The sequence below is a fragment of the Nyctereutes procyonoides genome, unplaced genomic scaffold (genome assembly GCF_905146905.1).
Source record: "Nyctereutes procyonoides isolate TBG_1078 unplaced genomic scaffold, NYPRO_anot_genome, whole genome shotgun sequence".
Taxonomy (NCBI): Eukaryota; Metazoa; Chordata; class Mammalia; order Carnivora; family Canidae; genus Nyctereutes; species Nyctereutes procyonoides.
This window is the reverse complement of record NW_026575133.1, coordinates 9026090-9044768: the sequence shown is the minus strand read 5'-3', so window position 1 is coordinate 9044768 and position 18679 is coordinate 9026090. Positions and strand designations below refer to the sequence as shown.

The window sequence follows — 18679 nt, the reverse complement described above, 5'->3', positions numbered from 1 at the left end:
ATAAATCTTTAAAAAACAAAAATAAGTAGGGGCAACTGATGGGGCGGGTGGACAGCTCCCTGATTTTGATGGTAAGAGTCGTGTGCTGGCTGTGCTCTCCGGATCTCTCTGCCAGCCTCTTGCGGACTCAACCTCGGGATCTGGGTGAAATCATCCGTACAATGAAATGATGCTCTCCGACCTGCCTTCTCATGCAGGTGATGGGATGTTAGAAATTAAATAGAAGCCTAGTGGGCTGTGGAAGTATATGCAAGATGGCATGAATGTTTTTGAATTACTCATGTAGATTTATACCGAATTGATGGAGGCTGTCTTCACAGTATATAATTACATTTATGGGACCCCTGCTGGGGTACCATACCCAACACGGGAGTTGGCAGGAAAAATCTGAAGAGGATTGAGATTGGGGACTGGGAGACCAAATAGGACTCCTAGTTACCCGACTTTGAGATGCTATGAGTCTAGTCTTCAGTGGTGACAATGGGAATAAGAAAGGTAGTGGAGTTGATGGAAAGGAAAGAATGAGGATTGAAGACTTGAGAGGGCAGCTCTTGAGACGACAGGGTATCCAAGTGGAAATGTCCTATGGGCAGTAAGAAATCTAGATTGAAGTCCAGCTCTTACCAGAGACGATGACTTAGAGGTTTGCAGCACACACTGATAAAACCCTTAGAATCATGTGAGCATCGTGAGACAGGAAATGTGCTTACTTTTCTACAGGAGAGCCTCAAGGAAACCCCACAGTTAAGCCATGACGTCAAATCAGAGACGGTAATCCAATGAGATGTGAGAGTGTAAAAATGTGAGATGAGAGAGAGGTAAAATGAAAGCTCATTTTTACTCATATTAGTGAAAGAAAATATCAGACATTTCATTGCTGACTCTTGCCCCCATCAGAGCCCATAGTCACAGGCCTCGGGGCTGTTCTGCAAGTAGAGATTGAGGAATCCTCGAAGGGTGTTGGCCTCATTGAGGAGGGCTGATACGGCAGGATCCTCCCTCATGGCTGCCATCCAGAGCTTAAGTTTTGGAGTGTGGTCTACACAACTGTGGGGAGGGAAAAGGATGAAGATGTGAGCTAGATTAATTAGGAAGGCCTTGCAAAGCCTCCTGTATCAGTATCACTCTGCAGTTTCCTTTTGTTTTCCTCTAATCTTTTAAAATATTTCTTTAAAATGCACATAATCAGGGGATGTCTGGGTGGCTCAGGTAGTGATCCCAGAGTCCTGGGATGGAGTCCCACATTGGGCTCCGGAAGGGAAGCCTGCACCCTCTCTACCTATGTCTCTGCCTCTCTCTGTGCCTCTCGTGAATAAAGAAAATCTTTGAAAGAAAAATAAATAAAATCTTTTTTAAAAATGCATATAATCAGAATAGATTTGATAGATATTGTAGAGGTCCTTGTTTCATGGAAAAGGAATCTTAGAGTGAAGTGACCTGCTCAGTTAGCATGAGAATTTGTCCAGGCAGACTAATAACTTTTTTTTTTTTAAGATTTTATTTATTTATTCATGAGAGACACGGAGAAAGAGAGGCAGAGACACAGGCAGAGGGAGAAGCAGGCTCCATGCTGGGAGCCTGATGTGGGACTCGATCCCAGGACCCCAGGATCATGCCCTGGGCCAAAGGCAGGCACTAAACCACCCAGGGATTCCCTAGACTAATAACTTTTTAGAAGGAGAACATGAAAGACACAATGAATGTTATATATTTATTATTCTACAGCCAGACTGTGACTAAAAGTAACCCTGAATACCTCTAAGCTCTAAGAATTGGGAGTAAGCAAAGGTAGCTGCCAAACTTCAAAACATGGAATTTGGAAAATAGTGTGGGAATCCTTCTGGCAAATGGGAGGTAGTATTGGTCATATAATCCTGCATCACATGCTTATAAAAATGTCCATCCTTACGGATTTTTAATTGGAGAGAAGGGAGTAAGTTACTTTTAAAACATTTTACTACATGTCATAGAACTCTCTGCCCACCCCTCCCCTACACACTCCAGGAATGGAGAAGGATGGTGAGTATATGCCCTGGATGGTCCGAGACTCTCCTCCTGTTGCTTGTTCCCATTCATACCAATTATATAAAATATTTTAATTTTTGTTCAGAAAAAAAGGTCAATATATACTGTACCAGTTATCATTATCTTAAATTATGCACAAAATATTCAAATGTCTTACTCATTTAACTCCAGAGCTTCCAGCCGTTCAAACCAGGGCCAGATGAGGTAATCAATCATAGAAAGAGAATTACCACCAAAGAAAGTTGTCTTCTTATTGGTCAGAACCTGGACATAAACAGCATAAGAGTACTTGTTATTTGTGCATTTAGTAAGATTCATCATTAGAAATGAGTAAGGCAAGTTAAGTACAGCAAGTGAGAGCAGCAGCTTTTACTGATGTATTCAAGCTGGCTTTTTGTTTGAACTTTAGAATCTCCTGGTTTGGGATGAAGCCAGCAACTGATAAAATGAACTGGAAAATAGAAAAAAAAAAAAAAAAGCAACAGAGTACAGGATCTTTGTAATACATATACCCAACAAAGGACTGGTATTCAGAAAATAGAGAGAACTACTGGCAATAATAAAAAAGACAACTCATTAGAAAATTGGGCCAGACTTGAACTTCACAAAAGAGGATATTCAAATGGCCAAAAACCATTTGAAAAGGTATTAAATTACATTAGACATCAGGGTAATGCAAATTAGAGCCAAAATGTAATACCACTACATATCCGTCATAATGGCTAAAATTAACAAGGCAAAGTCAACAAGGATGTGGAACCACTGCTGGTAGGAGTATAAACTGGTGCAACTGTGTTTTAACAGTATGAACTAAAGCTGAGTGTGTGCATACTCTAACCCAGTAATTCTACTCTTTGGAAATATGAACATATGTTCACCAAAAGAAAGGTCGAAAAATGTTATTGCAGCACAATTTGTAATAGCCCCAAAGTGGAAATGTTACTGTCCATCAGGAGTAAAATGGAGAAACAAACTGCTATCATATGTTGAAACAGTACACAAAAGATAGGAATGAACTACATACAACATAGATGAATCTCACAAATCTAATACTGTATGAAAGAAGCCAGACCCAAAAGAGTGCATATTATATGATTCCATATGTAGAAAGTATTAAAACAGCCAAAACTAATGTTTCTTGATATGGGTGCTGGTTCCATGACTGTTCATTTTGATAAACTTTACCTAAAAGCTTATTAAGGTGTTAAGCTTTATTTTATAATTGTGTTTTGGCTTGTATGTTTAACACAACAGCTCACAGCAATCTGTCATAACCTCAAATTCCTTTTTTGATGTTATTACTAATTGCCACAAAGTAATCTGGAGAAAGGGAGTATAAAGGAAAGTATAGAAGGAAGAAGACAGGGCAGCTAGGGTGGCTCAGTGGTTTAGCACTCCCTTTAGCCCAGGGCATGATCCTGGAGACCCGGGATCGAGTCCCACGTCAGGTTCCCTGCATGGAGCCTGCTTCTCCCTCTGCCTGTGTCTCTACCACTCTCTCTGTGTCTCTCATGAATAAATAAATAAAATCTTTGAAAAAAAAAAAAAGGAAGGAAGAAAGAAGACAGAGGATACAATGTTTCATTTACTCTGACAAAACCCAGGAGAAGAGATTACCTCCTCCAGCTTGCTGAATTCCTTCCGTAATTCTTCTTTTAGGTCAGAGCCATCTTCCTTATTTTGTCTTCTCAGAAAGCCTGTTACCAAAGATGGAACCTAGACAGAGAATAATTTTGTAGTTATCAGTGTGATGTAAACTATACCAATTTCCTCACAGAAAAGCATGATGGAACCCTCGAGTCCCATGTCAGGGTGTTGGAGACACCTTAAAGCTGCACTAACTTCTGTGTTCCCAGAGGTTGGATACTGATCTTAGAAACAGTTTTGGGGAGTGAGGTGCTGTTTGGTCAGGATTTTACTTTAAGATTTTATTTATTTATTTACGTGAGAGAGAGAGACAGAGATAGTGACCAATAGCACAAGTGTGGAGGGAAGGGAAAAGCAAGTTCTCTGCTGAGCAAAAAGCCCGATGCAGGGCTAGATCCCAGGACCTCAGGATCATGACTTGAGCTGAAGTCAGATGCCCAACTACTGAGCTACCCAGTCAGAAATTCCCCAGTCAGGATTTTATATGTTGCAAATAATAGAACCCACTTTGGTGAGTTTGAGCCAAAAAAATGTCTTAATTAGACACTGAGGAACTCATAGAATTATTGAGAGTCTGAAAAGATAGGCTGGGAACTAAGCTGGAACATTCTGGAAGTCATGCTCAGAACTGACCTGATGGGAAGCGCCCCCTGCTGCCAGGGAGTTGAGCAGTAGGTGCACTAGGTCGTGCCCTGCCAGAGGATGGGCTCTGGGGTAACTTATGTCTTAGCCCTGCTGCTGTTTCTGCTCTGGAATTTCATCTTGCAGCCACGACTACGGCTCCCCAAAACCTGGAGCTCTGCCCCACAGCACTCTCGCCAGCAGAACCAGTGCCCCACACCAAGCCTGTCTCCTCACATTGCTCATTTCTGAATCCAGCTCTACCTCGTCCGTTTCTGACAGAAGAGCCTCGGTCCCAGGCCTTCACCCCAGCTGCAAAGGGCACTGGGGAAGAGAATATTTCTGCTTTCTACCTCGGGGAGGATGCGAGAAGGCTGTTCACCAGGTGTAGCGTCAGACGCGTGGTGGTCGTGCTGGAGGTGTTTATATATTTTAATACTTCAGTCTTTGATATCATTTCTCAGTTTAAGTCAACGGGTGCTTGTAAAAATATAGGAGAATGTCTGAAATCCCATCCAGGTCAGTACAGCTTGCCCTCATTGAACTGAAGGTTTGTAGGCAGCACTTCTGCCCACAGTTCCATCTGGGCCTACCTGGTTTTTTAGCCCTGCTTTTCCTTAAATGTCTGCTTCATATATTATCAAGTCCCTCAACAATGCTCTTAATTTCTGCTTCCTTAAAAATTTTATTTGGGGGGGGGTGCCAATGTAGCTCAGTTGGTTAAGCATCTGCCTTTAGCTCAGGTCATGGTCTCAGGGTCCTGGGATCAAGCCCCGAGTCAGAGCTGAGAAGCAGGCTCCCTGTTTTATAGAAACTGATTTTTATCCAGAAGAACGGAGCAATTACTATACTCCTTTTACAACTGAGAAGCCGAGGCACAGAAGTAAATAAGTAACTTGCTCAGAGTCACACAGCTAGGGAGTGGCAGAGCTGGTCGGAGACTGAGGCAGGGAGTCAACCACTGTTGGGAACGTGGCCTCCGCCGAAAGGAGCTCACAGCCCCGGTGCAACACACAGGCAAGAAGGCAGTCAGTGACAGAGAGGAGTTAGCACATGTCAGACCCTAGGGCTGGGCACCAACCCAGCCTGGACACGCTTCTGGAAGGCAGCAGAACCTGAGCAGATACATGAGAGAGAACTTGGAGATAATCAGGCAAAGTGAGAAGGGGGAAGAACCTCCCAGCAAAAGTTTAGGAGGAGGTAGGGAGTCTGGGAAAACAAAACCTTTGGTGTGGCTAGAACACAGGGTCTGAAGAGTGAAGAGGGCTAACTCTGGAGAGGCAAGCAGGTTTGCAGGACATGTCAGAGCAGACAGGAGCACTGCTTTGTTTTCCTTTCCTACATCACTGAATCACAAATGACAACACTGACTTAGCTTGAAAAGCAAAGTTTCTTCAGAGAGGAGCTGAAGTTTCTTATATACACACCTTGGAAAATAACTCAAACACCATTTTTTGGCAAGCTTTCTCATAGGGATCATCCGGCAACAGCTTCTTCCCTGGATATGCTTCATCCAGATACTCACAAGTGATAGGAGATTCATAGATCAATTGACCCTGACTGTTTTCCAGAACTGGCACTAGGCCAAAGGGATTCTTCTTAAAGAACCACTCAGGCTTATTTTTCAGGTTGATGTTGATGATTTCATGCCTGAAAGAGACATGGAAAACAATGAAGAGAGTGGCACTTTTTTTTTTTCTTTTTCACTTCTGAGTAAATCCTCACTGGTCCTACCATCCACTCAGCTCATCAGACTCCAAATTTAGGATTCAACTCAGTCTGGATCCCTTTTCCCTTGCTCCCTCTTCCTCAAGTCAAATGGATCATCAAGACTTGTCAGCCAGACCTCCAAATCATATCAACCTCTCAGTTTGACCACTGCCTGCCTCCTTGTCCAACACATTATTTGCCAGCTAGACCTCTACTGTATTCTCCTCCCAGCCTCTCTGCTTCCACTGTGCCCTCCCCACAGTCCATTTTCCACACACAAAAGTAAATTGGATCAGGCCACCATCCTGTTTGCAACCCATTGATTGATTCTCATTGCAATGAGGATAAAAAAGCTAAACCCCTCTGTGGCATGTGCTCTGGCCCCTTCTTTCCTGTCATCCCTGTTTCCTAGGAATTGGCCGCTGGTCATTACAATCTGGCCACACTGGCCTTTTTTATGTCCCTTGAATTTGCCAAACATGTTCTCACCTTCGAGCATTTACATTAAGTGTTCCTCTGCTATCTCTGCCTGTCTTCAGGCCCTCCCTGACTACTGTCTCTGAAGCTGCTGGCTGAGAACCTCTACTGCATGATCATTTTGTTTCACTTTCTTCGTTGAACCGATGACATATACCCGAAATTACTTTGCCCATTTATTTACATGCTTATTATGTCACCTCTCGAGAATATAAGCTCCATGAAACCAGGAATTTTATGTACCTTGTGTGGGACCCAGGAAATTTAACAAAAATCCCCTGCCCCTGGACAAGCAGAGCAGGACTAACTCCATTTTGTGCTGCACCTGCCACCTCCTGTATCACCCCCACATGACCTGCTTATTGCTTAAGGCGCTGCCCCACCCTAGTCCAGCCGCTGAGCACACCCTAATCGGAAATCGGCTCATAACAATGTAACTCTGCCTTGTGCCCACCAAAACTGGCGCCGATTCTGACCAAAGTAATAGGCCAGCTCAAATGGATACTATAGGGTAAGATGTAATTCAACTGGCCACCTGCGTGTGGACCGACATGACTGCAACTTTCTGCGTATGTTACAATCCCATTGGCCACTGGCCCCTATAAAGCTGCTACACCTCTTAGCCTCGGGGTCCAAGTCCCTGCTCCACTGTGTCGGGTACACTTGGACCCAAGCTTGAGCTTGTAAATAAGCCCTCGTGTGTTTGCATCGGTGTCGGCTCCTTGGTGGTTTCTCGTATTCGCAATCTTGGGCACAACATTTGGGGGCTCCTCTGGGATCCAAGAAATCCCCAGGACCCATCTGGAGGGTTTCACGCATGGTGAGTGCACTCAACTTTTTCCACCTTTTGTGCGTATATTTTCTGAGAGCTCTAAACTGTACTTTTACCTGTAGGAATTCCAATCCGTATTGGGTCAACATTGGCTTAGGCGGATGCGCTGGCGGGCCGTTGACCAGGGGTCTTGAGGAGACGTCCCTTGCCCCCCCCGGAGGACAAGGTCCTCATCTGTAAGGAGGACAGAGTCCTCGTCTGTAAGGATGGGGTCCTTATCTGTAAGGAGGGCCGGCTGCCAGCCCTCCAGGTAGCTTTCTGTTTTGTCTCTGCGGCCGCACTGGAATGTTTGTCTATTTCTGTGTTCTTGTTACCTGTTTTGCATGCTGGTCTGTGTTACTGTGCTCTTTTTTTTTTAATTTTTTTATTATTATTTATTTATGATAGAGAGAGAGAGAGAGAGAGAGGCAGAGACACAGGCAGAGGGAGAAGCAGGCTCCATGCACCGGGAGCCTGATGTGGGATTCGATCCCGGGTCTCCAGGATCGTGCCCTGGGCCAAAGGCAGGCGCTAAACCGCTGCGCCACCCAGGGATCCCCTTACTGTGCTCTTGTTACCTGTTTGCGCGCTGGTCTCTGTTATGGTGTTCTTGTTAACTGCGCGTTTGTCTATGTTGTTGGGTCCTTGTTAATCGTCTTTACTGTCTGTGTCTTGGTGTGGATTGGGGACATAATGGGGGGGGGGCAGAAACCACTCCCCTGTCTCTTATGTTCTCCCACTTCTCGGATGTTAGGGAAAGAGCTCGTATTCTGAGCATAGACATACAGAGAGAGAGATTCCAAATTTATTACATATCAGAACAGCCAACCTTTGACGTGGGATGGCCCCAAGAAGGAACTTTTCACCTACCTATTATCTTACAGGTTAAGGCCGTGATCTTCAGGGACAAACCAGACGGCCACTATGACCAGGTTCCCTACATCCTGCCTGATCTGGCAGGACATGATCGAGAATTCCCCTCCTTGGCTAAAACCATTTTTACCCCCCCAAAGCAGGACCCACCGAGATTCTAGCCCTGTGGAAAGCCGAGAAGGAGACCAACTCTATGCCCCAAGCGCATAGCCCTTTATCTGGTCTTCCAGGATTCCTCCCCAGAGGACCTGATTCTCCCACCACCCTACTGGGCATACCCTCCCCCTTCCTCCCCTCCATTGGAGGCGCTGGGGGCTGAAGGGGCGCCCCCCTCCCTGACGAGGGAGTCCCTGTGCGCAGGCCAGCAGCAGGGACAAGCGGTCAGACCCACCTGACGGCCCCACCTCCAAATGCGGGGCCAGCCAACTCCACCGCCCTTCCTCTCTGCGCCATGGGGCCCCCTGACGAGACTGGTGGACAGCTAATGTTATATTGGCCATTCTCCACCAGTGATTTATATAATTGGAAAACCCAAAATGCAAAGTTATCTGATAATCCAAGAGATCTAATCGGGCTTTTAGATACTGTTCTCTTTACCCACCAGCCTACTTGGGATGACTGCCAACAACTCTTGCAGGTTCTCTTCACCACCGAGGAGAGAGAACGAATTCAGGTGGAAGCCCAGAAACCTGTCCTGGGAGAGGACAGACAGCTGACTCAAAACCCAGACCTCATAAATGCTGCCTTCCCTTTATCCTGCCCCACCTGGGACTACAACTCGGCTAAAGGTAAGGAGAGACTCCGGGTCTACCGCCAGACTCTAGGGGCAGGTCTCCAGGCTGCTGCGCAAGCCTACCAATCTGGCCAAGGTCTAGATGTGAGGCAGGGTAAGGACGAGAGTCCAGCAGCCTTCTTAGAGAGAGTCATAGAGGCTTTTAGGCAGTACACCCCTATGAACCCAGAAGCCCCGGAAACACAGGCCGCAATTATCATGGCTTTTGTTAACCAGGCCGCTCCGGACATTAAAAAGAAATTGCAAAGAGTAGAGAGACTGGAAGAGAAGAGCTTGCAGGACTTAGTGATAGTAGCAGAACGAGTCTATAATAATAGAAAAAGTCCGGAAAAACAACAAACCAAACTAAGTGACTGGCAGACCTGGCCAAGATCCTGCTGACCACAACCATGGATGACCCACAGGAAAGATGGAGGCACCTCAAGAAGCTGGCTTCAGGGACAGGTAAGGAGGATGGCCCTGGTCTCCCTCGGGAGTGCCCTAAGCTGAACAAATACCAATGTGCTTATTGCAAAGAAGAGGGCCACTGGGTGAAAGAGTGCCCTAACAAAAGATCTAAGGCCCCTGCCAAGATCTTGGAGATGGAGGACCTGGATGACTAGGGGAGTCAGGGTTCGATACCCCTCCCTGAGCCCAGGGTAACTCTTAAAGTGAAGGGGCAACCTGTTGAATTCCTAGTGGACACTGGGGCACAACATTCAGTTTTATTACAACTCCAAGGGAAATTGGCAAACAAGACTTCATGGGTGAAAGGGGCCATGGGCACCAAACAGTACTCATGGACTACCCGAAGAACTGTGAATCTTGGCACGGGCTGGGTATCCCACTCCTTCATGGTCATCCCTGAGTGTCCCTACCCGTTGTTAGGTTGGGATTTGCTCACCAAGATGGGGGCACAAATTTGCTTCCACCCCGAAGGGGCAAAAGTCCTAAACAAGGAGGGACACCCAATTCAAGTGCTTGTCCTGAGTTTAAAAGACGAATATCATCTCCACCAAATGCCCTCAGCCCCGATGACTGGCATTGACTGTTGGCTGCGGGAATTTCCCCAAGCGTGGGCAGAAACTGGGGGAATCGGGCTGGCCCGGCACCGACTGGCCATATACATAGAACTAAAGCCAGGGGCAGACCCTGTCAGGGTCCGCCAATACCCCATGCCTCTTGTAGCACGAAAGGAAATCACACCCCACATACGGTGACTACTGGACTTGGGCATATTAAGGCCCTGCCAATGGAATACTCCCTCGCTGCAGGTTCGGAAACCGCACTCTGACGATTACAGGCTAGTCCAGGACTTAAGGGAAGTCAACCGGCGAGTAGAGGATATGCACCCTACGGTCCCAAACCCATACAACCTCCTCTCCACCCTGCCTCCAGACGAAACTTGGTATATGGTATTAGATTTAAAAGATGCCTTTTTCAGCCTGCCTTTAGCACCCAAGAGCCAAGACCTCTTCGCCTTTGAATGGACGGACCCTGAGAAAGGCATCAATGGCCAGCTCACCTGGACTCAACTACCACAAGGATCAAAAATTCACCAACCATCTTCGATGAGGCCTTACACGAAGACTTGGGTGAGTTCCGTTCCGAGCACCCTCATTTGACTTTATTACAATATGTAGATGATATCCTGTTGGCTGCGGAGGACCAGGACACATGCCTGCGAGGCACCAGGGACTTGCTCCAGACCATAGCGGCCCTAGGATACCGGGCCTCAGCTAAAAAAGCCCAGATCTGCAGAGCAGAGGTGAGCTACCTTGGATACAAATTAAAGGATGGACAAAGATGGATGATGGATGCACGGAAGGAGCTGCAAACCGTCTGCCAGGTACATGAATTCCTGGGGTCAGCAGGGTTCTGTCGCTTGTGGATTCTGGGTTTTGCCGAGATGGCCAGACCCCTCTATGAGGCCACCAGGCACCAGCAAAATTTTAAATGGACAGAGGCCATGAACAGAGCCTTTAATGACCTTAAACAGGCCTTGCTGTCTGCCCCGGCTCTTGGGTTGCCCGATCTAGCCAAGCCCTTCTACCTGTATGTGGACGAAAAAGACGGGGTGGCAAAAGGGGTCCTTGTCCAGTACTTAGGTCCCTGAAAGAAACCCATAGCCTATCTCTCCAAAAAGCTGGATACCGTGGCTGCTGGATGGCCCCCATACTTAAAAATTATTGCTGTGGTGGCCACTATGGTCAAGGACGCAGACAAACTGGCCATGGGGCAAGAACTACATGTTACCACCCCACATTCTTTTGAAGGGGTACTCAAACAGCCTCCAGACCGCTGGATCAGCAATGCCCATCTGACCCATTATCAGAGCCTACTGCTAAACCCTACCAGAATTTTATTTAAGCCACCAACAACCCTGAATCCGGCAACGCTACTCCCTAACCCAGACTGGGACCCCCCTCTGCATGACTGTCAAGAAATTTTGGCACAGGTGCACGCATGGAATCAGAGCTGATCTCCAGGACCAGCCACTGCCACACACGGACGCCACCTGGTACACGGAGGGCAGCAGTTTTGTCCGAGGACTCAGATATGCGGGGGCAGCTGTAACCACGGAGACGGAGACCGTCTGGGCGGAGCCACTGGCAGCCCGAACGTAGGCTCAACGGGCAGAACTGATCACACTGGCCAAGGCGCTGACCATGGGGGAAGGTAAACAAATAAACATCTACACGGACAGCAGGTCCGCCTTTGCCACCGCTCACATCCACGGAGCCCTTTACAGAGAGAGAGGGCTCCTGACAGCAGAGGGAAAGACTGTTAAAAACAAAACGGAGACTCTTGAACTCCTGAGGGCCTTCTGGCTGCCCAAGGCCTTTGCCATCATCCACTGTCCGGGGCACCAAAAGGCAGACACACCAGTAGCCAGGGGAAACCGGCGAGCCGATTTAAAAGCAAAGGAGGTGGCCCTTTTGGTGACCCAGGTCTTAGCAACCACGCTACCCGGTCCGGGGGCACCGACCCTGCAGGACACCCCCAACTATACTGATGCTGATTTACACTGGATCAAACGCTTGCCTATGACCCAGTGCTTATGTGGCTGGTGGAGGGCCGCAGACTCCAGCATCATCTTGCCAGAGGAACTAGGACGGCGAGTCCTATCCAGAATGCATCGGAGCACTCACATGGGAAGGAGGAAGATGGGAGACCTCATATGACATGCAAAGATCACTATTAAAGACTCTCGAGCAAAGATCGAGCAGATTGTGGCAAGCTGCCACGCATGCCAGTTAACTAATGCCACGGCCCATGGATCTAACCCGGGCACCCGGCTCCGAGGGGACCGCCCAGGAGCCTACTGAAAAGTGGACTTCACTGAGGTAAAACCTGGAAAATATAGGTACAAGTATTTACTAGTGTTTGTAGATACTTTTTCAGGATGGACAGAGGCATTTCCCACCAAACATAAAACGGCACAGACCGTGACCAAGAACCTGCTGGAAGACATCTTACTGAAGTATGGTTTTCCTGTTAGGATTGGATCAGACAATGGCCCAGGATTCATCTCTAAGGTAACACAGGGAGTGGCACAAATACTTGGGGCAGATTGAAAATTACATTGTGCATATAGGCCCCAGAGCTCAGGACAGGTAGAGAGGATGAACAGAATATTAAAGGAGACCTTAACTAAATTAGCCCTGGAGACTGGCGGGGACTGGGTGACTCTCCTCCCCTTTGCCCTATATAGGGTGAGGAATTCCCCATATAAGATGGGACTGACTCCCTACGAGATCATGTTCGGTCTTCCTCCACCTATTATCCCCAATTTAAAACCTGAGGTGCTTGCTAAATTTGATGATCACCAACTTCTTTTCTCCCTCCAAATGTTACAACAAACCCATGAGCAGGTGTGGCCTAAGCTGAGGGCCCTCTATGAGACTGGGCCACCCTCGGACCCCCATAGATATCGGCCAGGTGACTGGGTGTACATGCAGAGATACCAACACCAGACACTTCAACCTCGCTGGAAGGGACCTTATATCGTGATCCTGACCACTCCCACGGCTCTCAAGGTCGAAAGGATTACTCCCTGGGTCCACTATACCCACGTCCTGCCAGCTGACCCACATGCCATTCTCAAGGACTTTGTTCCAGAATGGAAAAGCCAGTGGGACAAGGACGATCCCCTAAAGCTAAGATTGCGCCGTTCTCACTTATTTCCCACCTCCAAGACTCCCTAGTTTGAGGTTGTCCTTCAAAATAGAAGCGGATTAGACTTAGTCTTCTTACAACAAAGGGTGTGTGTGTGGGGGGGGTTATGTGCTGCCTTAAACGTAGAATGTTGCTTCTTCACTGAAATGTAAATAGGAGCGAGAACAGCAACAAGGTTGGTTCAAATCCTGGTTTAATCATTCCCCCTGGCTGACTACCATGTTATCCTCCCTAGCTGGCCCACTCGTCATCCACCTCCTCCTAACCTTCGGACCCTGCCTCATTAATAGACAAGTAGCTTTTGTCAAGGACCGAGTCAATACAGTCCAACTCATGGTACTCAGGCAACAATACCAACCACTGCCTCTTTTGACAGAAACCCAGACCCCATGATTGGGTCCTGCATAGGATCCTCTGAAAAAAGGGGTGAATGTGGGACCCAGGAAATTTAACAAAAATCCCCTGCCCCTGGACAAGCAGAGCAGGACTAACTCCATTTTGTGCTACACCTGCCACCTCCTGTATCACCCCCACATGACCTGCTTATTGCTTAAGGCGCTGCCCCACCCTAGTCCAGCCGCTGAGCACACCCTTATTGGAAATCGGCTCATAACAATGTAACTCTGCCTTGTGCCCACCAAAACTGGCGCCAATTCTGACCAAAGTAATAGGCCAGCTCAAATGGATACTATAGGGTAAGATGTAATTCAACTGGCCACCTGCATGTGGACTGACATGACTGTGCAACTTTCTGCATATGTTACAATCCCATTGGCCACTGGCCCCTATAAAGCTGCTACACCTCTTAGCCTCGGGGTCCAAGTCCCTGCTCCACTGTGTCGGGTACACTTGGACCCAAGCTTGAGCTTGTAAATAAGCCCTCGTGTGTTTGTATCGGTGTTGGCTCCTTGGTGGTTTCGCGGATTCGCAATCTTGGACACAACACCTTGTTCATATTAATAAACATGTACAAGAATAAAATTTCAAATACATTTAAATCCTATGAAAACAATAAAAATGATTCCGGATAGGGTTGAGTAAATATTTGTTGAATGAATGAATGAATGAATGAATGAATGAGTGGGAAATGCTTCAAGATTGTCAATAACATACCCCATTTTGGACTAAGCAGTATTCTAATTGTAAATTATATAAGGTAACTAGCCAAATTGTATTCACTACTTACTATATGAGAATCAATGTGATAAAATTCAATTCCTTTTGCTAAATTGAAAAGAAGGTTATTAAAGAATCCAAAAAATCCACCCACAATATAAAGTTTCAGATTAAATGTCCATGCACTGATATTTTTTAAAATGTTACATGGGTAGGGATGCCTGGGTGGCTCAGTGGTTGAGCATCTGCCTTTGGCTCAGGTCATGCCGGGAGTCCTGGGATCGAGTCCCACCATCAGGCTCCCCTCAAGAAGCCTGCTTCTCCCTCTGCCTATATCTCTGCCTCTGTGTGTCTCTCATGAATAAATAAATAAAATCTTTAAATGTTACGTGGGTAAATCACACTAAGCAAACCAAAAGGGAAGAAACCAGATGAAATCCAAGCTGTATTCAGACTGTAACTAGATCTAACTTGTTTCCTGCCTGAGAGATTGTAGAGGAAATGAGAGAAAGGAAAGTTTCATATAATTGTTAAAGCCAGGTCCATGTAATTGTCCAAGCTGGGTAAGTGTTCAATAGAACAAGTTAGTTACTAAAAAATAATATACTCCAACACCTTTTGTTTCCTATTTCCCCATCCACCTCAGTCATTAGAACAGTGTTTAGTTTGAGGATTTAAATATGTAATCCCCCATGGAAACAAGAAGGGCTGGATTGAACACTAGTATACATTTGTGTATATAGAGGTTCGTGTGCTGACAGATTACGAGTCATCGAAAGAAATCCAAGGCCAATCCCTGCCAAGGAATTAACATTTCTGAAATCTTATACCATGAAAACAAAAGGTAGAGCCTGGCTTTTGTGATAAAGAAGGTTCTTAGAACACACATGCATTTGGTAACCTGACATTATGAGCCGACAAGTCAGCACACCTGCCGTAACAAATTGGAATATGCACTTTAGAGAAAACCACGCTTTGTTAGGTGATACCATGTAGCAAAAATCTAGCACCTCTCTAACAAAAGTCTTCTGGGCATCAAACTAAAAACTGGTCCATGAATGTAGAAGACCTCTGTTGTTTGCACTACCTGCCAACTGTTTTCTCCACCCCCATACACACACTATAAATCAGTTCAATTTTTCCTTTAGAAAACTATCCCAGTAAATAAGGTAGGGTTGTTTTCAACCTAGAGTTCCAGAGGGGCACATAAATCAGGACTTTATGTTTCCCAGTCCAGCTGTTCTTTGCTCCTGTACTTTTCAATTACATGAGCACAAGATATATCTTTTTTCAATCCTATTTGAATAGGATTACTCTTAATTTCTTATTACAAGAAATTCTAATATGGAAAATATTGTAGTATTTGGATAAAACATAACATTCTGGATAAATGTTACTAAATGTTGAATATTTTCTATGTGTTCAGGATCAATTTCATCCGAATAAGATGCAAATTTTAGTGAAGTGATGGCTAATCTGAAAATATATTTTTTTCTTTGGAACGTATCTTACATTCTTTTAGGGAAAATTATTGTCTCCCTAATTCTTTCCCTAGAATACTAAAATTAGTTTATAAACCCTAAGCACATGGATAGAAAATTTCTTAAGAATGAGGACTATGTTTTAAACTTCTTTACCACAGGTACCTAATGTCTGCTCAACAGATTCCAAAGATCATTGGAAGGAGAGCAACTCCAATGGATATTGGTGTCAGGAGCCATGTGACTGTTGTATATTCCCCATGGATAACCAATACTCAAAAACTATTTGGTTTTGGGAAGCCCGGGTGGTTCAGCGGTTTAGCGCTGCCTTCAGCCCAGGGCCTGATCCTGGAAGTCCCACGTCGGGCTCCCTGAATGGAGCCTGCTTCTCCCTCTGCCTGTGCCTCTGCCTTTCTCTCTCTCTCTCTCTCTCTCTCTCTGCCTCTCATGAATAAATATTTTTTTAAAAAAAATCTTAAAAAAAAAATAAAAAAGGATGTGATCCGATCTAATCCCATGTCAGGCTCCCTGTGAGCAGCCTGCTTCTCCTTCTGTGTCTCTGCCTCTCTCTGTCTCTCATGAATAAATAAATCTTTTTAAAAACTTTAATTGCAAAGAGGCTTCACAAAAGATTGAATTTTTAAGCATATACACTTTGACTCAACAACCCAAGCTACAGAAATATGTACAGTATAGTGACTCAGCACCCTGCCTGAAGGTCAAGGCTTGGACTCTGCACTGGGGTAAACTGCCAGCTATTAGGGAAGGGACTATATAATCAGAATAACAGCAAACAGTATCATGTAAGATGGGCATTAATGTACAAGGGTAGTGAAAGCAAAAGGACAGTGAACCAGGAATCAGTGATCTACCAGAGCTAAAAGAGCGGCCGCTGGTCATTACCTGTCAAGGGATCTCGGCCTACCACCGACTTCATGAGAACCTCAGCTTTTCAGATCCATAAAATGGTTAGGTTGATGGAAATGGGGTATCCCAGACTGGTGTAATCTGTGGCAGTCCCCCCACCCCTCACCTGGGAAGTGGGTTCATAATTTGCTGTGTCCTCCAAAAGTCCGAGAATAGTTTATTTTGCAGGAAGGGAAGACCGTGGGGCCCTGAGATTGCCCACCCGGCCGCCCCCTACCCCAGCAGCTGCTGCCAGGCCGGCTGGGGGAACGGCTCCCACCCGAGCCCTTACCTGATCCCCTTGGCCTTCAGGACCAAGAGTGTCCTCTGGGCGAACGGGCAAAACCTCATGCTGTAGACGCGGATGAGGCCCTCGGGGACCGGCCCCGGGGGCGCGCTTCCTGCGGGGCAGACGCGGAGGCGGTGAGCTCCCGAGAGCGGCGGGCGCCCCATCCCCCCGCCGCCCAGGGCCGCCGAGAGGTCCCGCGCGCTGCGGCCCGGCCCGGTGCGCCCCCCCCCCCCGCCCCGTAGGGAGCCCCAGGCGGCTCCGGAGCAGCCACTCCAGGCCCCGCGGCTGGGGGCGGCTGGGGGCGGCCTGGAGCCCCGGGACCCCCCCCCACACGGCCCCCGGCCGGCGCGCCTCACCCTTCGCCAGGCTCCTGGCTGACCCTGCGGACATCGCGGCGCGGCGCGGACTGAGCTGGGGCCTCCGGTTTGCAGGCGAGTCAGGAAGTGGACCGCCCCTCCCGCTGGGCTTCCTCCTCCTCCTCTCCCGAGCGCCGGCCTAGGCCCGCCGCTAGCTGGGGGCCGTGTGGTCCCGCCCCGCGGGGTCCCGGGCGCTTGAACTAAACCAGCGCCCCGGCTCCCTCTCCCACTCTCCGCGGGGAGGGATGCGCCGCCCTCGTGGCCTAGGTGCGCCGCAGGAAATCGCAGCCGGGAGCCCACCTGACGCGCCCACCGGGGCCTTGGGCTGGCAGCTGGGGCTGGTGCCCAGGAGCACCGTGCTGGCCGCCAGGCGCCCCCCGCCAGAGGCGCAGAAGCAGCTCGACACCCTCAGAGCCATCCCCCCCACCCCCAGAAGCAGAGTGGTCCCCAGTCCTGCCTCCACGCAGGTGTATGCCTCCCCCTGACCCTGACCCTGACCCTGACCCTGACCCTGACCGCCCCCACCCGGCACCGGCTGCTCTCAGGAGGCACGGGTCTGGTTGAAGTTCCCCCTCAGCCCCAAAACTCTCCTGATTTTCCCGATTTCAGGGCTCGTGGCCCCGGGCCCAGAGTTCGCTCACAGTTCAGAACTTACTCCGCAAAGATACCTGTCCATGGCCCGGTGCCAGGTCACCCAGCCATCTGTACAGCCTTTTCCTTTCCTTGTCACTATTAGCTTTATATGACTACTAGGACGGCCATTGTTGCGACTGTCACCTGTAGGTCACATCTTTTTTATTATTTTTTTTAAGATTTTATTTATTCATGAGTGACACAGAGAGACCTATGCAGAGACACAGGCAGAGGGAGCCCAATGCAGGACTCGACTCCAGGACCCCAGGATCACGAACTGAGCCAAAGGCAGAGGCTCAACCGCTGAGCCACCCAGGCACCCCTTAAAATAAAATCTTTTTAATCCAAAGGAAATAGCACATATGTGGATATTACTAACAAAATGATGGTCCTGCTTTCAAAAATCTATTAAAACTTTGGATTTTGAAGCCAAGTAGGGGGGCACAGGCTCAAAGTCCCACAGGTGGGCTGAGTAGATTTAGACTTGTAGATCTGGGAAAAATATCTGGCTGGAGCCACTGCTGAAACAACCCCTTAACTTAAAGGGTAGAGAAGAAGAGGTCCCCTACATGGTAGGGACACAGGAAAAGAGTAGTCAGTGTTTTGCTCCTCTGCCTAGATTTGAAAGCTGGTAACTCCTGTGCCATTTATTTGCTCCGTGTCGGTGTCTGTTTTTATTTTGATTTGTTCTGTTATGAGAGAGGCAGAGAGTGAGGTGATAAGCACACCAATCTTGCAGCCTTCCCGCTTGGGTTTGATCCTGACTCCACCCCTGTATTACTT

At 47.6% G+C, this 18679-nt stretch overlaps 1 protein-coding gene across 1 annotated transcript; it reads right to left on the bottom strand.

Moving 5' to 3' along the window:
* Positions 1-819: 819 nt before the first annotated feature.
* Positions 820-17441, bottom strand: GSTO1 (glutathione S-transferase omega 1). The gene is made up of 6 exons (XM_055345839.1): positions 17264-17441; positions 16911-17019; positions 5721-5943; positions 3643-3741; positions 2183-2289; positions 820-1047 (listed from the first exon to the last, which is right to left on the bottom strand). Exons 1-6 carry the CDS (start codon positions 17295-17297, stop codon positions 894-896), a joined length of 726 nt encoding a protein of 241 aa, XP_055201814.1. The 5' UTR covers positions 17298-17441; the 3' UTR covers positions 820-893.
* Positions 17442-18679: the final 1238 nt, after the last annotated feature.